The 22,005-nt window shown below is 44.9% G+C and overlaps 1 protein-coding gene across 2 annotated transcripts in view; it reads right to left on the bottom strand.

Moving 5' to 3' along the window:
* Window positions 1–22,005, bottom strand: part of TECPR2 (tectonin beta-propeller repeat containing 2) — a 626,110-nt gene that overhangs the window by 542,442 nt on the left and 61,663 nt on the right. For both annotated transcript variants that reach the window (XM_086937834.1, XM_086937835.1), the window contains exon 3: window positions 4,867–5,120. In XM_086937834.1, the coding sequence (XP_086793960.1) occupies window positions 4,867–5,091 (225 nt within the window). In that variant the 5' untranslated portion in view covers window positions 5,092–5,120. The remainder of the gene's footprint in view (window positions 1–4,866; window positions 5,121–22,005) is intronic.

Genomic DNA, 22,005 nt, shown 5'->3' with positions numbered 1-22,005 from the left:
TGTTTAACACATGGATCGGAAAACTCTTGGTGATAATGCTTTCCAAGCTATGTGATGTTTCTCAACAATCCTCTGATATATCACCTTCTTTGTTGCCAACAGTGGTATTTTCCCCCGTAGTAAGGATTTTTACAACTCCCTCCTGGAGCATTTTTTTAAAGATTCCCTTCTATCTTATTCTTACCACTAGTCATTGCAAGGGTTGTCAGGGGTGATTACTTCAGTCGCTGCTATCTAAAGAACTTGAGTTAAAGTCCCCTACTTCACAGCTCCTGGGAACACATCTAATACTCAGCCACAGAACCCGGATAGCTGGACATCGAAGCAGGCACATGTGGGAGTGCTTATAAATATGGAGGCTAGGGGTTGTAAGGGTTTTGGCCTGGTTCTCCATCCCCTCCCCCTCCCTTCAGAGGAGTTACAAGGATATTGAGAGGTAGGAGTCTCCTGGCTATGTTCTACCACCAACTAATGCCTTTTTCCAGCATCCAGGCCTAATAAAAGATCCTGTCACTTCAGGGTTGATTTATACGAGTTCTGGAGGAGCAAAGCAACGATCATGCAGGTTTGAGGCAGCCCAGTACCAGCAGCGCATAATAACCAATGAAGGTAGTGAAGCGCCAAGGCAGCTCAGCTCATCTTTTTACGATAGTGGCACTGGAGAAACTTGCCGCAGGGACCTTACCTCCAGATGCCTTACTCTCAGCCAGGCTGTTCCACTCGCTAGGTTCACATTAATAGCTCTCTGCCTAGAGAGATCAGGAAGGTTCTGCATCTTGGATGCCATATGGTTATTTAGGAGAAGACACCCAGCAATGGGCCCACTGCAGCACTGCAGATCTCCTCTGACCACTACCCTCCCCAGTAATGCCGATCCCACCAGCGGGCAGACATCTGTCGCTTTCTCTTCGGCACTGCACTCCGGTCTCTGCATCAGACTGTGTGCACAGTCATTTTGACATTCTAGTGGTGCACACAACACTCTACTCTGCGTTGCTGCACCTTTGGTCAGCATGTTGGATCTGCCAGGAGTTTCCACCAGCCTCTGTAATATCTGGGGTCAACTTGCTTCACCGATGGGTGAGACGGAGTTGGCGCAGATTGTAATGCTTGAGAGGTGGTGAGTGGAAGCTCTACACATAGGCATCTGCCATCTTCTTGTGCCAGACTCCTTAAAAAATATTGCTAACCTTTGCACAGGGAGCCAGATGCCACTGAAGGAAGGCCTTCCTAGCTAGTCCCAGCTAAAGTCACTGTTCTCAAATAAAGCTAATTAAAGTGAGGTGAAGCTGATGAATTCTTACTTTATTCTTGTAGTTTCCCACAGTTTAAAAGTACTCTTGGTAAAAAGCAAGACCAACAGAATGAGCATTCTATCCCACGGAATAATCAAGGCACCTCTCAGAGCGACCTTCCACATTCGTAGGATCAAAAAAGCACCATGGAAGTTATGTTACTGTCCTAGAAGAGCCCAACAAATATCTAAGATGCAGACTGAGAGTGGGGCACAAAGTCAGGGATGCTCACCTCTTCCCCATTCCCTCATCTATATGTTTAGTGGCCTGTCCAGCTTCTATTCTCATTTTTCTACCCCTTCCTATGAAACTGGAACTAATATGTTGCATCTTATAAATACATTTTTGCTCTAAAAACATAAACAGAGCTTGTAAGAGAAATATTATTTTTGGAAGCATGAACATTTACAGGTAATTAGCTCCATACAAATCAGACCTCAACTGTCAGATATACCATGGGAATTTACCGGAGATAGAGGGCCATCAACATAGCAGAAACATGTATGTATATGTATACAGTATTTCTATAGCGCAAACCTAGCCAAATGGCAGTATAGAGCACTGTACATGGTCAAAGGCAAGCTTATCAGCGAGTAATAGTAAAGGAAGCAGAGTAGTGCATGGTTAATGCATTGTGACGATGTGTTCTTTAAAGAGGCGAGTTTAACTCTTTACTAAATTGGAGCAGCGTTGGGGAGGTCCTGATGGATCCAGAATGTTGCTCCAGATCCTGGGTACATAGATGGAAAGGGCCTGTTGTCTTGTTTTTATTTCCTTTTTATATTTCTTAGTATGTGCTCTGATGGTGTCCTGGCTGCGAGTGGGCCAAAAACAACCAGAGATGTGACCTTGTCTGCCCTATGAACATGGGTGCTGGGTGTGATGGCTTTGTTACAAGATGCAACTTGTTTTGAAAATAGTGCAGGTTGGCAAGGGGAGCCAACGGATTTCCATCATGGTGCGGGTGTGATCGCATTTCTTCAGGCTCTGGATCAAATATCCTGTGATGTGTTGGGTGCCTTCAAGGGGTGCCAGAGTGGAATTAGGTAGGTTATGGAGTAGGGAATTATCATCACACAGATGCAAGAGTACAGTTACGTTAACAGAAGTTCTGAGGTCTTTGTCTGGAAGAAGAGGACTGACTTCTTTAGAAGAGAGAGATAAAACTAGGCTGTCTTTGTTTTTTGACAATTATGCCATGGGAGAGAGAGCGAGGTTGGTGTCCAGGGTGAGTCATGGTGACTGGAATTCCGTAAGAGCTAGGGTTCAAAACCAGCAAGGATCATGTCACTGAGCCAGGTCAGAACTGTATCTTGGTTGATGATCTTGGCAAATAGGAATGTTGTCTTTTGTTGGTGTTGAGCTTCTGGTAGCAGCTGGACATCCATATCTAGATTATGTGTAAGCAGTGTTTGAGGCGTTGGATGCCGGACATAGATGAGACTGCAGTGAAGTTAGATTTGCAGTGGACATCGAGAGGTTCAGGGCCACTGATTTTGTCATATTTATCTGAAAGTCAGTCACTTCCCTAAATTGGTAAATGGATTCTATAAAAGGGGGAAGGCATCTACCCAACTTTAACAGTTTGTATATTTTCTGTCATTCTCCCGTTCAAAGCCAGTGGCTCTAGATAAAACTAATGCGAAGCACCTTTTCTGGTGCCCTTTGAATATATACATTTGCTAATCCCTCCCATTTAACCTCAATCATGTTCCATAGACACCATAACTTGCCATAATCCATTTTAAAAAGCTGGAACCAAATCCCTTTGCAAAATTATAATCCTTAATAAACCTCCACTCTATCCTATTGAATGCTTTTGCATTGAGGTAGGCATAGGAGCACAGTCTCCCTCTTACTCTGATATGCAAAATGAATTATGACTAATAAGAAGATAATAGGTCTGGCAATGACCTAACCTGGTCAGCTTGAACCAGTTTTGGCATTAGTCCTTGTAATCTTAAAGCTAAGAGCGTAGTAAAAAGCTTCACATGTACTTAAGCAGGGATATCAATAAGGTTCTTCTAGATTTTTGCCAGGCTTTATGGAGGACAGATCTAACATATCTGTCCCAATTAATTTCAAGTGGATCCCGTTCCTGTCTGGTATAGCCAGCACACTTTACTGGCACCTCCCTTCAGTGGACAGTCATCATGCAATACTCTCGGCCACTGTCCTTCAAGTCTAGCTATTCTCTTAAATCTCATTCTTTGGTAGATTTAACATGTACGTCCTCAAATTTTCATCCAGCAGCCTTAGCCCTTTGCCGCCATGTACTCCAAAAGCTCCAGTCAGGCTTCATTCCACAGCAATTGATCACCCGGATATCCAGGTCATGTATTTCAAGATTTGCTATACTTCGGCTGCAGTTTTGAGATGAAAGAGGGAAGGCTGGGACTGAGGTCAGGCAAGGCATGTCCTACTCCACACCCTTCTTGGCAATGCCTCATTAAGCGCAGTTTAATGTCCAGATAGAAGGGCACCCACAAATATGGGCAGACACCACAGCCAAAAGAGACCAACTGATAAGAGTCAGTTAGGAATCTTTAACCAAGGAATCCAGAACACACAAGCACATGAGGCCATGATAAAAGCAAAAGATAAAAACAAGTGTAAGCTATTCACACTCAACAAAAGAGACATGATCCAATATTGTTTAATCCAGATATTAATATTGTATACAACGAAGGAAGACAAACTAGATCATGATACAGGAATCATCAGAGTGAATATATTGTGGAAATAATTTTTTTGTCATGCGTAGTCAAGCGCACAGGAAGAGGGACATATTTGGAGGTATCCATATTGATAACCCTGTACATTGCCCCATAATGAAGGTCAACCCTGGGAGGACCAAATTATTTTCAGGTGATCAATTAAGACGAATGCCAGCCAAATAGAACTGAACTAGAATTAATTACATAACGTCACTTTACATGTATAGTGGATCCTTACCAACATAGAGAGTGCCAGAGTGGTACAGATCTAAAGGATTTGATGATCCAGGTGCTGTTGATGGGTTTACTGTAAAAATGGTGGCTTATGAGCAGTTTGCTGCTCTTAAACCTACTTGAGTCGGGTCTGGGTCCTCCTAACAGGAGTACCGCAATTTATAATTCTAGTCCATACGAAAAGGTGCCTTGGGTTAAGGAGATAATGTTGAACCACACTAAAACAAAAGCTGCAGGGATTATATTATTTGAGTAATTCAATGATTTCAGAGTTTGGGGATTGTACATAAATTAGGGCTGGGTTTGGTGTGGGTACAAAATGATACATTTCAGTGTTTACTGCAGTCCTGGTAGGGCTCTGGTGATGTTGGTTTTGACCAAGTGCATTAGGAATACATAACATCTTCAACTGCTGACCATATTCTTTATAAAATTGGAATACGCGACAAACACACAGTACGATTAATAATATAATTGTTCATCATGTAGCTGTACTTGAGTGATTAAATAGGAGACAATGGGTACACTATAGATAATTTCGCTACATGCAGAACTTTCTAAAAGAGAAATCACGTAAGTCAAACCTGTTCTTAAAGCTTGGAAACCTTTGATATGCTTACCTCCAAGTTATATTTTTTCATGTGATTGGTTTGTCTGCAGTGCAGATACAGCATCCCAATGCTGCTGCCAATAGCAATATAGTCCCCATTGGCATCAATGGCTGTTAAGTAGACCAGAACAGATCGAAAGCCTTTCTGGATCTTTGAAGGGATGGCATTCAGAATGGAATACAAAGGACAAAATTCCTTAAACACAACATCTCCAGGCCCGTAGACAGATGCCATGGCAGTCACAAACAGGCCCAGTCATCCCTCTGAAACACAAACAGGAGCATGATCAGTGTTTACAAGGAAACTCCCCAGCCTAAAAAAAATGTTCGAAAAACAAACTACAAACCATCATAAATAAACATTATAAAAGACACCTTTTGAATTTTGAATTTGAATTTAAAAACATTTATACAGCGCTCGTTTACGCAGCGGTTTCATGGCGCTAGTGGTGAACAGTGGACGGCAGCAGCTAAAGGGATTTAAGTTGAGTAGGCTTGCATAAAAAGGAAGGTTTTAAGGTCCTTCCGAAACTGAAGGTAAGAAGGTGAGGTGCGCAGAGTAGCCGGGAGGGAGTTCCAAAAGGCTGGAGCCAAGACAGCAAATCTCACTCCACCCGCCTTCTGTTTTTTAAAACGGGGGATGGTTAGGAGGGCCAAATGAGTGGAGCGAAGTTCTCTGCCTGGGAGGTAGGGCTTAATGGCAGAGCAGATGAATTCGGGAGCAGTGCCCGATCTGGCCTGGTAGGTGAGGCAACCGAGTTTGAAAAGGGCACGTTCTTTCACAGGGAGCCAATGTAATGATTTGAGTAGTGGGGTGGTCCGGTGGTATTTGGGCAGGCCATGGATCAGGCGGGCAGCCTGATTCTGTACCAGTTGCAAGCGGTGGATCGCGTAGGCAGGGGCCCCGTTATAGACTATGTTGCCATAGTCTATACGAGACAGTACCATGGCCAGCACAATTATTTTTAGAGCAGAGGGAGAAAAAAAACGGGAGACTTTCCTGATTATTCTGAGGGGAAAAAAACAGGAGGAAACCACAGAACCAACTTGTGAGTGGACAGTGAGTTGAGAGTTAAGAAGGATCCCAAGGGTTTTTACTTTGGGTACAGGGAGTGGGGGGGCACCAAGGGAAGGGGGCCAGAAAGAGGGGGACCATGGACTGCAACCACCTCCGGTCAGGACCAGCTCGGTCTTGTCCGGATTAAGTTTGAGGTGGTTGCAGTTCATCCAATCTTGAATGAACGTCATTACTGTCTGGACGTTCAGGGCGGATGAAGATGAGTGGGACAGGTTAAAAATTAGCTGGAGGTCATCCGCATAGTTGAACACGGTGACCTCCAGTTGCTGTAACATAAAAATGAGGGGGGAAATGTATAGGTTAAACAAAAGGGGGGAAAGTGATGAGCCCTGGGGGACCCCACACTCTACCTTGCGGGAGGCCGCGGCGAAGCCAGCCAAATGGACCGCTTGAGCTCTCCCAGAGAGAAAAGACTCAAGCCATGAGAAGGCCAAGCCTTCTATGCCCGCCGCCCTGACACGGTTGAGGAGGATGGAATGGTCCGCCGTGTCAAAAGCGGCGGACAGGTCTAGAAGTATCAAGGCTTGCGGAAGGTTGGTGTCGATACCTTCACGCAGTTTGTCCATTACTGAGATGACCACTTTCTCCGTAGAGTGCAGGGGACGGAAACCGGCTTGACAATCAAAAGAAGAGAATCAAATGATAAACAACCTATAAGGGTCCTTATTGCAAAAACAATTGTAATAACAAATCTTACTTGCATCCATATTTGGTTATCCTACAATTGAATGAAAATAGGTACTGAACATGGAAGGCCGATTAATGTCTTTGATAAAGCCTTAAGAAGGAAAGTAGCATTTAACTAGATTTCTTTTCTTGGTTTAACTTGTTTTGAGAATCTAGATTATCAGCTAGGAAAAATAAATGCAAATTCCCCACACAGTTAAATAACAACTTCCAAGAAGCAAAAAACACATTTCAGTAAAGAATCATGGCCTTAACGCTTGAATCTGTTGCACAAAGCATAGGGCTTTTTAAAATATTTTGTAAAATGAACCTTTATTGATTAAAAAGACAGCAAAAAACAACACAAACTGGGAAAAGGATAAGGAAGTGTGAATGCTTAAAGAAAAAGCAAACTGTGTCCATAGCAATAATAGGGAAGACTGAATCCACTGCTAGTATACGCCGCCGGATGACTGCGCCCTAAGAACACTTTCAGGCTGACTTTGGGGGAGTGGGAAGGGGAAGAACTTGTAGTTCACCTTGTAAAATGTTTTACCTTCTACGTCAGTCATTTTCCTGGATGTAGAAAAGTAGTGGTGCAAGACTAGGCCATTTTTTCTAGATGTAGAAATCTTTCAGTGGTGCAAGACAGGATGTTGTTGCTGCTGAGAACTCCACAAGGTTAGAAAAGCTGAAGTCAGGGCCTCGACGAAGCCTTGAGTTTTATTGCCAAAGAATCAGATTAGAAAACTAGACATGCAAAAATCTCCTTGCTACTGGAGTAATTTCGGTATTTTTTACTGTTCTTCTACACTATGTGTAGGCTTGATCAATCACTGTTTTAAAGCTCAGTATCATCAAGCATAGCTAGGTTGAGAACCATGGCTGGGCAGGGTTCCACAACAATAACACAAACAGTTCTGACGAGAAAACAAACCAGAACATCTTGTCTGACAATGTCACAGCTTTCTTAGTCCCAGGTAGGTAGCAAGCAGCTCCTTATTGTCTCCAAACCTAATAGAACTTTTAAAATGGTGGTTGCACCCCAGTACTTAACTTGCAAAATAAATAAGTGCCAAGGCTCTTATCAGGAGGCCACTGCACCTTGCATCACATATTGCCCCTGATATGCTTCCAATGATAGTAACAACACAACTACTAACCATCACACCCCTACAAGTGTGACAATACAGACAATGTTAAGCCCACAAAGCTGTAAGAATGCCTTGCTCTGAAGGTAATAGTCATTTTTTATGTATATCGAATTAATAACTAACTGTTGTCGTGGTGATCTAAAAATTAGCCAGATAGCGCCACCTTGGGGCAGACTGTCACAAATACTAGTGTTGAAAATCCGGTGCTTGTGTCAAGCCCTGGACACAACTGGCTCAGATTAAGCAATGGTGCACCCAGATATAACAGTGCCACAGCAGTGATGAGGGAAGGTCCTGAAGCTATCCCATGTCCTTCCTAAAGTTTCAGATGTTCGCTACATATATGGCAAACAAATCCCAGTAAGTGCTAATCTAGATGCTGCAAAAATAAATATTTCTAGTGTATTCCAAAGTCAAGATATTGAAATATGGATTTTAGAAACAAACCAGGACTGAAAATAGAAAAGGCCGTTTCAGCCTACGCAGAAAACAGTCCATTTGATTACTGTTACTCCTGAAATATTTCTAATATATACCTCGCATGTCTTGCTTGTAACAATTAGGTACACAGGTCTTGGCTTCAAGATGCAATTTACAGATGGCTTACTTAATGTTAAGAGTAAAACTTCCTGCTTCAACTTGGTGAACAACAGTCCAGCACTACTTGAGCAGCCTTGGCATCTTATCTTTAAGTTTCTCTCATGTAGGTGGTGAAAAGAAACATTACAATCTACATGTAGCATTTGACCTTTACACTCCCTGTGACTCTTTGGGAACCTTACAATATAGCGCCAAAGAAACACAGTTTTTCTCATACTGAAATATAGTTGGTAAGATTAAATTTTACGCCACTACTACCCAAACCTAGATGGGCTGCAAAGTTGAAATCAATGCTTTAAAGACAGGAAAGAACCCATTCAGTTGTAAGTGCCTGAAATCAACTTATATGCATCTAGTTTTAACCTTTTCTATTCAATGGTGACAAATACATACATGTTCCTTTTTCTGTACCTTAGCTTTCACAAATAATGCATTATCTTTGAGGGGTACAGCAGGGTTGTGGAATGCGATTAAATATCTACTTTGTCCAAGGGACAGGATGCTTCTGAAATCTACTTGTCAAGTAAAAAATAAAATCAACTAGTCCCTTTTGGCTACATGAACTGTTGTGACAAATTATGGCAGCATTCTCATTATATCAGTACTCTGATAACAGCCTCTCTGCTAATGCCAGGTCCTATACAGGTACTGGAAGTAGGCAGGAAAGAACGGTTTTCGTACCTATAACCAGTGTGCTCTGCAGGCGGCGTGCGTACGCGCACAGTCTTGCTACTTCCAGCACCCATGATCTCTCAGGGAGCACACACGTTGTTCCTAGGCTTACTACACATAAAATGGAGATTTTGTATGTCAGAAGGCCTGTCTCCGCTTTCTGTAGTATAGCAGTGGTAGGCGGCCTCTGGCTCCCATGACAGCCCTGTCAAGTCTATATGCTAGCCCCCCCTTGGTCTCCAAACACCCAACCATTCACAGTGACTAGTTAGGAGGCCCAGTAATACAGTTTGACATTGAGTTTCGGCAGTCCCCCCTCGTATACTACTATCTGCAACTTACACAGAGCAATGCGAGGCGCACCTCCACCCCAGATCAGAGTTCGCAATTCGGCATCTAATTTCTGGAATAAAAGTGATGGGACCAGATAGGGTGTGTTCTGCAAGACATATAACATGCGAGGCAGTGTCGTCATCTTGAACAGGGCTGAGAGGCCCATCAAAGTAAGTGGAAGCATCTGCAAACGCTGGGCATCGCTGATGAATGTCTCTAGTTGCATCACCAGATTCCGCTCGAGAAACTCTTGCGGGTTTCTTGATACATATATCCCCAGGTATTTGAACCTCTTCATCGCCAACGGGACATTAAATCTGGATGTTAATTTTGGGAGGGTCGCCTAGCAGCGGAAACAGGGATTTATCCCAAGGTATTTGATACCCAGGATGTACTCCGAAAATACGAAAAATGTGTAATATTCTGTCAATAGATTGTCTCGGCTTCATTACGTACAACAAAATGTCATCTCCATATAGAGAGATATGCTTGTCCCATCCACCCCCAACTGGGATAACCCATATCAGAAGGTCTCGTCGGTCCCATGCCGCCAGGGGTTCCAGGGCCAGAGAGAATAGTAATGGGGACAGTGGGCACCCTGCCTCGTCCCTTTGTGAAAGGAAAACACCCGGGATACTGTTGTGTTTACTCTCACCTGCGCTAATGGCTGCACCTGGAACAGCTTTACCCACCTAAAGAATTTCGGTCCTCATCCTAGGTGGCTCAGAACAGCCCACTAATACGGCCACTTCATACTATCGAAGGCCATCCTGGCATCTAGTGACAACCCACGTGACATGCAGGATGCCAAAAAGTCTGCCTAAGTTCGGCCTGGTCCCCCTCTGTGGGATAAAGCCGGACTGGTCTGGGTGAATGAGGAAGGTCACCGTGCAGAGGTGTGTAGACAAAGACTTTGCCAACAACCTTTACTTCGTAATTGAGGAGGGTAATCAGTCTATACGATCGATACTCCCCTGGTAGCTTCCCCCTCCTTTGGTAATACCACAACCACTGCTGTTCTCTTATCTGGAGGCAACACCCCTATTGATTTGGCTGCTTTAAACATGTCTAGGAGATGTGGTGTCGTTTTGTATAACATGCACTTGACCAAATCTACTGGCAGACCATTTGGCCCAGCCGCCTTTTCCGAGTGCAGAGCCATTGCTGTCGAGCTGACCTCCTCCACAGTCAGATCGCCATCTAGTCTAGTACTCTCCTGTATATAAAATAGCGATGGACTTTGCAGCCTAAAGAAGGCTAGAAAAGGCTACATTTTGCTTACTTTTTACTGTTAAAATATCTTCAATTATAGGAAAATAGTCACTAAATCTAAAGTGACTTTAAAGATCACTCAGTCTCATGCAAAGGCATTCTCTCCTGTAAATCTGGCTCCCCCAATGACACTTCTCACCCAGCCATTCTGCATAAGGCCGCTGATACTGTCAACCTTTTAATTAAAAAAAATCTTCACTATCTCAATGGCTGAGTTCTCCCAAATTGGAAGCAGGCAGTTGTGAAACCACTGCAAAACAAAACCCTTGCAGATTCCACCACAGTTCGCCATCTAGTCTAGTACTCTCCTTTGTGGAGAGCCGCAGTAGGGGAAGGTCCTGCAGAAAGTCCCCACACCCTGTTTCGGAGTTCTCTGTTGAGGTCGAACATAGTGCTTTGTAGTATGTTGCGAATGCTTCTGCTATCTGTGCCCCCGTTTTAAGTCGCATCCCTTTTGTCTGATATACCAGGGACCCATTTATTCGTGGACACTTTTTTCTCTAACCTGGCTAACACTTTTTTGTCTTTGTCTCCCACTTCATATAATCTGTGTTGGGTGGCTAACAGCTGCGCTTTTTTTCCAGTAGCTCCTGCAGTTCCTTTTATCACTATCAATGGTTGAATTCTCCCTGACTGAAAGCTGGCAGTTGTGAAATGCTAGTAGGTAGGCTGCACATGCAAGGCAGACAAAAACCTGGACTATGCCTTTGAAGGCCTCACATTTCCTTCATCATGCTCCCAGAGAGAATAGGTTGTTTTTAAAGAAATTATACGATTCTGGGCAAGGATGAAAACCTCTGTTTTAACCTATGGTCCAGGGAGGAAGGAAGGAGGATTGCTTATGACTCTGATGAGGATTGTCTCCAAGGCGTCAAAAGAGCCTTGGAGGCGAGCAAGTCCTTTTTGGTAACTTCCTTGCCTTTTGCTGAGTCTGTGAGGGGTTTGCGTGCTCTACCAGCGAGACGCCAAAGAAAACGAACTGACAGTGCCCTCCCGCCGCCGTTGGACACACCTGGCCGCCGAGTGGAGGAAGCGGGAAAACTACTGTTCCCAGGGGGCATAGCGGAGCCCCACGTCATCGCCCGACACCGGAGGCGCTAGAAATTGCGCGCTCTCCCGGTGGAGCGGGTCTTTCTTGCCTTTTGCTGAGTCTGTGAGGGGTTTGCGTGCTCTACCAACGAGACGCCAAAGAAAACGAACTGACAGTGCCCTCCCACCGCCGTAGGACACACCTGGCCGCCGAGTGGAGGAAGAGGGAAAACTACTGTTCCCAGGGGGCATAGCGGAGCCCCACGTCATCGCCCGACACCGGAGGCGCTAGAAATTGCGCGCTCTCCCCGCGTCGTCGGACGAGAGCGGGACGCCCGGACGAAGCCCGGACAAAGGGCGGACAGTCTTAGATAGTCCGAGACAGAACGGTACTGGACTGGCCCTGGATCCTGCCTGACATGAACCCTATGACGATCTGTGCACAAACTTTGTGAGATTTATTCTTTGTTTATCCTTGTGGTCCTTGAATGTTATTCCCTCACTTGGTATTGTGAAGTAGTGTGGCTCACTGGTTAGAGGCGGCAGACCCGAGAGCAGAGGACGGCCCGGGACCAGGGTTCGATTCCCGGCGCGGCAGGTTTCTGGACCAGGGTCAGCGGACTCGATAATTCTCTCGCCTCGGTGCCCACTCTGATCAGCGATCACACTCGGCAACTCTGGGCATTAGCTTGCCTCATCTTCACTAATGGCCCCACCAGACCGCCGGGGATGCCTGGTCTCACCCTGGAGATACCCATTAAGGGACCATCTCTCAGGGAAGCCAGGAAGGGTTTCGCAGCGGTCGAAGCGCCTTGGGACCCTACGGGTAAGTAGTGCGCTATATAAATGCCTATACATTGTAACTTTAGGCTTCTTACTTTCAATTTTCTTTATTCTTGAGCACACATAATTTGTGAGGTTAGTTAAGGGATTGATATCATGTCGAAGCAAAAAAAACCCTCAGTGCCAAACACTATGGATAACTATCTAGTACAGGTCGTTAATAACATCAACAGCAAGCGTAGGATGTCGTTGGGGTTAAGTGTTTCCCCTCCTAGCAGCTCGCAGAGTCTTCCTCAAGATTCCCTCAACACAGCACTCCCATCGCTGGACATTAGCTCTGTTGCACTGGACATAGACATCCCTGCTAGTGATATTATGGATGATAATGTATCTCCTGTTGTACACCTAGAGAATGATTCTGAGGATGACACAGAAATTATAGCAGATAAGTCCCCATCCTCAGTGGCTGCGCCCGCTCGTAGAGTAGTGAGAGCGTGCAGGGTTAGTCATTCCAAGCGGGGTGGCCTACGATCGAGCAGAAACAAGAAAAAAAGATAGCTTCTCCCCCCAAAAGAAAAGCTATAGACGAAGGGAACGGGGCACAAGAGGGAAATATGATGTTGGAAGACGAGCTCATTAATAAATTAGCTAGTATGATCGACTCCAAGATCAGGTCTATCACTAAACCGCTGATAGCCAAAATAGATAGGCTTACTGCTGAGGTCAACAGATTGGGGGGGCTCCAAAATAAAACAGTGGAGGAGGTGGGTAACATCTCAAAACTAATTGTAAACAGTGCTCACTCAGTTGTAGCCCCCCAGGGAAGCGTGGTGGGTGGTGGGACGTCAGAGATCCCTCCACCCACTCCCCACCAAGCAAGATTTGATGTCCAAATGCCTGCTATAGAAAACCTTCTACCTAGACCCATAGCACCATGTTTAGAGAAAGTTGAATTGGTTGTAGAAGCCTCTCCCCTTGTCCTTGTTCTGGCCAATGTACCCCTTTTGAAATCAGGCCAGATAGAAACTACTTCTTCGCTGATGAGCAAAGCCCCACATTGGCTGACTAATAATATGCTGATAACCGAAAGATGTAAACAACAACTTGCTGGGGAAATAACAATGGCAAGAAGGGTGGGCTGGGTAGGGACGGGCCTGAAAAAATTTGGAGGTGACTGTGTTGTTTTGAATTTTTCAAGCCCAGAAGTACTCCCAGAAGTATTGTTAACTATACTCCCCCCCCCCAACGTAGGAGTACTGATATAATTCCGCTCACACTTGACTTCTTCTATAGCAAGGGGGGTACAAGAGCGAATTGTAGTGTTCTAAGGACTAAGTGGAATTTGGTATCGAATAATGGTAGCAGGGGCGTTCAAGTGAGTGAATGGGGGGTTAACCTGGAAAACAGATTTGCTGCATTGTCCAACTTAAATGAATGTGATTGACTTGGAGGAGGTGTTGGCACCATGATCATTGAATCTAGGGAGCTTGATAGGAGCTTTGTACCCCCAATCTGGGGATCCGTCCTTTCCAATGGCACCCATGTAAACATAGAAAAGAGGGCGGGGTTTCAAATATCTCAGGGACCTTATCGGAGTTCAGCAGCCCTGTGCGGCTGGATCTTGGTAGGCATCCTGCGATTTGCATCAAGCCGAGCCCAGATTTCCTCTTTTTGGCCACAGTAGGCCCCACGGTTGCAAACTCAGGTTTTGAATCTGGAGAGGTGGCTTCAATCCAAGATCATTTAACATCTCAAGACCTGCCATGCCCCTCTGTAGTGGGGGCTAGGCTGTTCATCTTCTAATGGAACCTAGCGGGAATTTCTAATAAGATGATGTCTCCAGAATGGTGCAAATTTATTGACCAATACGACATTATTTTATTTCAAGAAACTTGGTCATTGATCCCAGTGCATCGAGTTGGGTTCCTTAGCTTTCATGTGTTGGCCACGAAAAATCCCAAAGGGCGCCCGTCTGGTGGGCTAATAATTTGGGTTCGCCAGTCATTACATTGCAAAATCAGGCTCAGGAATTCTCCATCAACTGATATCCTGTCCGTAAACATTACATGGCCCAATGGACAGGGAATGGTCATTTTTAACATCTATGCTAGGGGGGTTGTAGGAGGCCATACCTCGGAAGTAATTGCCACCCTAGATCGTGAACTAGAGCTGCTTACAACCCCAGTATCAATAATGGTAGGGGGTGATGTTAATACCACATTCGAACCGCTGGGACAGGAGGAACAATTTTTGTCTGCAGAAGAGGATAGTAAGTGGGGTGTGCCTCAATTGGAACTACCAGGGGTTCGAAGATGGTCAGCAGTGGCCATTCAACTTAAAAGCTTATGTTTGGTGAGAGGATTAAGAGCAGTGAATGGTCGCACGCCTTCCGATCGACAGGGAGCCAATACTTTTGATAATGGGAGGTCTTCGGGCAGAATTGATTATTTCCTTGTGGATATCAGGGAATGGCACAGGCTGATTGATATGAGGATAAGCAATAGGTTGGAAAGTGATCATAATCCGCTTTGCATAGAAGTTTTAGCCTGTGAGGGCTCAAGAGAAACAAGGCAAGGGGGTAGAATGGTTCCCCTGGATATCGTAACCTCGAATAATCTGAGGCACATAAAATGGGAGAGAGTGATTGAGAACCCGGAGAGCTTGGAGGCCCTTAAAAAGGTGGCCGCTGAAGAAGTAGCGAATATTAACCTATTTAGTAAAAATCCCCACTTTCCGTTACTTATGTTAGAGGCCCATACAAAATTTTTCATCAAGCTCCACGGGTATTTCATGAAGTCTATAAAACCTGAAAACGCCAACAAAAACCCTCCCGTAACGGGGTGGTACAACCAGGCCTGTAGATCAGCTCGTAAAAATCTTGGTATTCTACTTAGATCAAGGAACAACCAGGCAGTAAAAGAGGCAAGAGACAAATATAGGAAGACCCAGAAAGCAGCTAAGAGGCAATGGGACGAGGATTATTGGCGGGATTTAAAGTCCGCATGTATGGCAAAGGATCAAAAACGTTTCTGGGCCCTCGTCAAGTGGGATAGAGGAGGGAGAGCTGAAACCCCAAAAAACAACGTAGCAAAAGACCAATGGATTGATTTTTTCAGACCTCAATATGCTCGTGATCAAACTGTAGGTGATAACATAGCACCCCCAACAGTATTCTATCATCATCAGCCATTTACGGCAAAGGAGGTTAATATAGCACTGGATTGTGTGACTGGTGGCAGGGCTCCTGGCATGGATGGGATACCAGCTGACATATTTTTGAGCGATCGGGTAACTTGGAGTCAGTACCTTGAATGGCTGGCAAATTCAGTGGCCATGGGGGCACCCGTTCCTGACTCTTGGCTGGGTGCTGAAATAATCCCGGTGTTTAAAAAGGGGGACAAAGCTCTACCAGGCAACTACAGACCTATCAGTCTCATTGATTCCGCACAAAAAGTGATAGGACGGTTAGTGCAAAATAAATTGCAATCCTGGGTAGAAGAAAACAAAATTTTGTCACCTTATCAAGCTGGCTTTCGCCCTTGCACGAGCTCAATCGATCAAGTTTTCTTTTTCATTGCTCTTTATTGGAGGAATGTGGCCATATCTAAGGGGACCCTTTATGCTGTTTTTGTTGATTTAAAATCAGCATTTGACTTGGTTCCTCGTAACAAACTTTGGAGGGTGCTTGCTGATGCTGGGATGAGCCCGGAACTGTTAACGTTGATCGTCCGTTTGCATGAGAACAACTACGCTAGAATTAGGTGGGGGGCTCAGGGTGAGGTGACCGACCCATTCCCTGTCGAGCGGGGTGTTCGGCAGGGGTGCGTCTTGGCACCCACACTGTTTTCTATCTACATCAATGGCTTAGTAGACCATCTGAGCCAGTCCCCCACCGATGCTCTTGTTTTGGCAGGCGCACGCGTTCCGGTTCTCATGTTTGCGGACGACACGTTGATAGTTTCTAGAACTCCAAGTGGGCTATAGAAGGCAGTCAACGCATTTGGCGAGTTCTGCCAGATGCGCGGCCTAGAATTAAACACATCAAAAACTAAGTTTATGTGCCTCAACTAGCGTAAATCCTTCAAAGGGAAAATTAAGTTTAATGGAACACCCTTAGAAGAGGTAGAGGCTTTCACATACCTCGGAATTTTGCTCCAGAGCAACATGGGATGGAAAAACCATACTGATATGTCAGTATTGAAATTCCAGCAAAATGCGGGCGCAATATTAAATAAACAAAGCGTCAATGACAAAACTAATTAGTCCTGCCCTGGAAATTTATAATATGAAAGCAGTGAGTGCCTCCCTGTACGGGTCGGAACTTTGGGGATTCTCGAATTTAAAGTAACTAACACTGGCAGAGAATAGGTTTCTGCGTAGCTTAATAGGGGTTCCCCAAAGTACTCCAACCATCCCAATAACCTACGATCTGGGGAGAAAGAAAATAGAGGATTTGGCACGGCTCCGCCCGCTGTTTATTGGAGAAGGGTAATGACGACCCCCGAATTGTCCCATTATGCTACTGCCCTACAGGATGTTATTGGGGCAGATCGTTTTCACTGTATTCCGTGGCTGAAGGAACTAAGGGGTTTGTTAGTCAAATTGGATTTAGGTCATTTATGGAACAGCCTTAATGATACAGGGTTCCCATCAACGGTATCTTTAAAAAAAACATACTGGGACATGATTTGGTCGCCTGGTTATAGTAACAGTCCCATTACTGGGCTGTCCGAACGCTTTCTTGATATCAAGTCCTTACCATTTTATGAGCCGTTTTGGGACATTATTGAACGGCCTTTTGATAGGAAATTGTATTTCCAATTTAGAATTGATACCCTTCCTTTAAATACATTTACTAACAAATGGTTTCCATCTAAAGGTGACAAATGCCATCACTGTAAAACCATGCTTGAGAATATTCCTCATTTGATGTTTGTATGCCCCTTGTATGCAAATCCTCGCCGTAGGTGGCTAAAACCCGTGTGTTTAAATTTGGGCACACGTAGTGGTATGGAGGCGCTAAGAATACTTGAATCAGACTGCACTCCGTGCATAGCTATTGCAGTTGCAAAATTTTTGGGGTGGGCATGGACTTTACGTGCCCGTGACATTCAGCGTTCCATTGATGCCATATTGAACTATTGCCATTGAATTTTGTAGGATCAAATTGTATCTAAATGTTAAATAGAATTGTTTTAATTAATGATTATGAATTGTTTCAAATTGAATAAGACAGCTTAGTTTAATATGATTTTAATACGAGAATTTTTAAAGAAAGTATAGTATTTATTCATTGTAGGTTGTAATGTGGTGTAATGCTTTTATGACATGCTGTCGAATAAAGCTTTGAAATTTGATTTGGTAACTTCTCTTCATCTGGTACATGATCTTCTTTTTATGGAGTCGCCTCAAGAGCAGATTTAGGTGGAACCTGAGGAACCACTTGCGGCTTCACTTGCTGAGGTTACCTTAAAAGGTAGGGTAACGGGTGGTGTTATAGAAAAACATAAGAGAAACAAACCATTGTGGTGCAGGAGTAGGTGACAAACTAACCGAACTGTGACTTCTTGACATCAACCTCAACATTATGGATGTACTATGCCTCGATGGTGGGTATGTGCCCCAGAACCGGTTGTAGATTTTGAAGGTCTCAATGTTGAATGGGATCTTCTTCTTTCTTTCCTTCTACACTAGTTATATCTACCTCTTGGGTAGTCCCTTGTGTGAGAAGAGGGTGCTGAGGTAGATGGTGAAACGTCTCCTCATCACTTGTGACATGCTGAAGCTGCCTTCTGATGTCTCTCCTACATGATGTGCAGCCTGATCATTCTGTCTATCATATAAGTTCCTCTTGGTCATTTTGGAGAATGTGCAGAGTTTTCAGGATGGTGATCCTCTGGAAGGCATAAGATAAAGAGGTCATTGGCATCTGACTTGGCAAATTCTTCTTGCGACAGGCAGGACGCCTAATAAAACGAGAAGTCATTCCAACTGGAATAAGACTTTTCAGTCAGAAAACAGATAAAAAAAACTTCTCTAATCCTAAGGGATAGCAAATTAGGTGGATTAAACCCAGTTAAAAAAGGTTTTATGGAGAAAAATCCCACGAAAGCAAGGGTCGTTGCTCCAGAATCCTGTTGCCAGGAACCAGAAAAATTAACTAACCTAACTGAAACGTCTGGGGCATGAAAGGACACTGAAGGAAGGGAGGGCGAACCACTTTATATTTAGCAACTCGTTTTTGATAACTGGAGATATTTGTAAAGGATAATTAAACTAAATGTAGCTACTTATAGACTTCTTTCAGCAGCAAAGCGATTTCTTTTTAAGTATATGAATTTGTTGTCTTCAAAAAGAGCTTGGAAATATACAGATATATACTATGCAAAGTGATCAGGGATCCCACAAGTAGGTGGGGCAGTTCAGTGCGGATTACTTTGATAAGGATCACCTGGAAGTAAATAACCACCAAGCTCACTTCCCTGCTTCTCCGTTTATTTGCATGTAATCAGATAATATTATGGAGCAATATAAATAGCCTCAGATTGTTAGTGTAGAAGAGTAACTTGTATAATTTCATACAGTATAGCAGTAGACTTGATATTATGAAGACATTTCTTGCATCAGATTTTATTATTATCACAATCTTAGAGAATAATAACTCAGTCTTTGCTCACAAGGTAATCACAACTATGCAAAAATGTGGTCTTACAAAATGTCTCCAGGCTTTTTTGGGTGGGGTATGGAGATTCTATAGTTCCTATCTTGAGATATACCTCAAAATTAGTGTATTTTCAGAAGTCGAGGTAGATTTAGTATGTGGGCTTGGATCTCACTCTGTCCACAAAAGTATGTGTATTAGGCTTAAATTCATTTGACACCAGGAAAAAGGCAGCTGCGGTTACCATACAGTCATTCAATCATTGCGTGTAGCTTAAAACACCTACGTCACTTTTGATGACAGATTTTTCAGGTCCAAACCCCTGCAGAAATGCTTTGACACAAGCCTTCAATGACTGGTGCTTTGGCAGTTTACCTGTGTATTGCACTTATCCAAGCACACATCTGGGATGCTATTGTGAATATGCATACCAATGCTAATAAGCGTCATGATGTAACTACCTGTTTTTTTATGTTTAGTTCTTATGTTTGAGATGTCGGTTTGTGTAGCGAAATCTGAACAAATAGTTTTGTTTCTGACACATTGCATCATGTTTGAATTCTCCTCCAAGAGAAGGTTTTCAGTGCAGTCATACGAATGAATCTTAGATCTCAAAGAACTTTCAAAATCACCTTCAATTGTCCATTCTCTTATGTGCTAAGCTAGTTTAAGTTTGTACATTTTTAGGAGGCGTGGCCAAGCCATCGCCTGTAATGGCCGCGCGGCAATGAAGCTCCGGAACCGAAAGTCTACATCCTGAGGGCAGCGCTTTCCATCCTCGCTTTAGCCGACCATCAAGGGGAGTTATCGCACCCTTTTCACCCCAGGAATGCTGCAAACTGCCACTGGACACCCGAAGCCCCCTACGGCCATCGGGACTCACTGAAGAAAGGTACGGCCTGACTTGCCTTAGAGGCCCCGTGGTGACATGAGCCACGAGTGAGCCAGAGGCCTGAGGCTGCAGAGCCTTGCTGGGCACCCTCCCCATTCCAAATGATGCCTACAGAATTGTCTCACCAGCCATTGCTGCTCAGCCAGCGGGGGCTGTCCCGACTTGCCTCGGAGGCCCCGTGGCGACAGGGGCCGCAGGTGAGCCTGAGGCCGAGGAAGCGGCTACTCGCTGAGCCCCCTCCATGGGCCATCATCTGCTGCGGTCTTGTCTGCAGCCACTACGACTGACTGCCCGCAACATAGCAAATGCCCGACATCTATCATGTGAGTCGTAATCCGCTGGGGCCTGAGAGAACGTGCCCCTACCTTCTGTGTTTGCGGCCCCGCCAACCACACCTTCTGTGACCAGCTGACTTGTCTGGGCCTCCGCGGTGGACCTACTGGGCCGGAACCCTGCTGGGTCCTGCAGTGCAGAATTGAGCCGCCTCCCCTCTGTCCCCTACCTGCGGGTGCTATTTGAGTCCACTGTATGGATACCTCCTTGCTACCGCAATCAAAAGTGAGTACCTACCTGCAGTGCCCTCCTACCCTATGCATCAGTTTCGGCCCTGTGGTTTGTTCCTGTTCGCCGTTAAGAGTGGGGCACCATCATCGCTACTGCCATTTCGCTCCTCACCCCATCAATTGGGACCCCTCTATGTTGACTTTATCACCAGTGCTGCAACCAGTATTAACCTGTGAGCCCCCCCCCCCCCCATATTGAGCAGCAGACCGGGAATATATCTCACACATGGTGCTCCCGTTCTCACCACCTGCCGCTTTTCCTTCAGTTGCTAGCTGGCCTCTTGCCACCTAGCATAATGAGCAACGAGTTCCGAAGCTTTGCTTGACCCCCATCCCCCGTCCCCCAAAGGAAGATTCTGTATTTTGATCTGTTGGGATCTTTGACAATGGTTTGGTTTCTATGGGGATTCACTAGGTCTTCTTCACCTAATGTGGGTGGGTCTATTGCGGTCTTGTTGTGATTTATATTGCTATATGTATTTTACTGTTATATCTTCCCTTTCTATAGCAGAGGGGGTGACACCAAGAGTGAACTATTTTGCAGGACTTGACATGATTGGAACTAATCCATACTTCCTTGATGGGGGACACTAGACGATCTGTAGACCTGACACTCCTCACCTGGAATGTCTGCGGTCTGAACAACCCTCGGAAGGGGAAATTGGTGTTATCGTGTCTTAACCATCATGGTGTTAAGGTTGCATTTCTGCAGGAAACGCTCCTCCACCCACCTTAACGGTATCATGGAGCCCACATAGATACTTTGCTAATTACAGCTTTTGTTTCAGAGGGGTCTGCATCCTTATACATTAAAGCCCACCCTTCATACATTATGCTACCATAGCAGAGGACAGGACTGCTACCTCTTAGTGACCGGGACAGTGCTGGGGTGGAGGCTTCTCTTTTTAAACATATACGCCCCAAACACCGATGATCACCTCATTTTCCAAAACATTTTCACTCTCTTAAGATAGATTTGACTCAGATGCCATTTTAATAGGGGATGACTTGAATTTACGTCTAGATCTAGCCTTGGCCTGTACACACACCTGTTCGGGACGCAAGCCACGGTCCTTACTTATCCTTCAGCATATTGTTCACACACACCCTCAAAGATATTTGTCGAATTCTCCACCCCAACACCCCAGGTTACACTTTTAACTTTGCCCCACAAGCGGTGTGAGCAAAGCTGGATTACTGGTTTCTCTCAGCAAACAGCAGCCCATGGCTTCAAGATATACAGGTATTGCCGCATACACTTTCTGATCACGCACCGGTCAGGTTGCTGCTCACCCTCTCGTACAGTGGGGGTTGGGAATCCCGCTTGTCGTTCCCCACAACCGCCCTGCTGGATGCGTTTTTTTGTTCTAAACTTCGTGTTAACATAATCTATTATTTTGAGATAAACACAGGGTCTAGTAGTCATTATGCCACTCTTTTGGATGC

Source organism: Lissotriton vulgaris, chromosome 9 (genome assembly GCF_964263255.1).
Source record: "Lissotriton vulgaris chromosome 9, aLisVul1.2, whole genome shotgun sequence".
Lineage (NCBI taxonomy): Eukaryota > Metazoa > Chordata > Amphibia > Caudata > Salamandridae > Lissotriton > Lissotriton vulgaris.
Note: the sequence above shows the minus strand (reverse complement) of the source record. Positions and strands in the feature narration are given on the sequence as shown.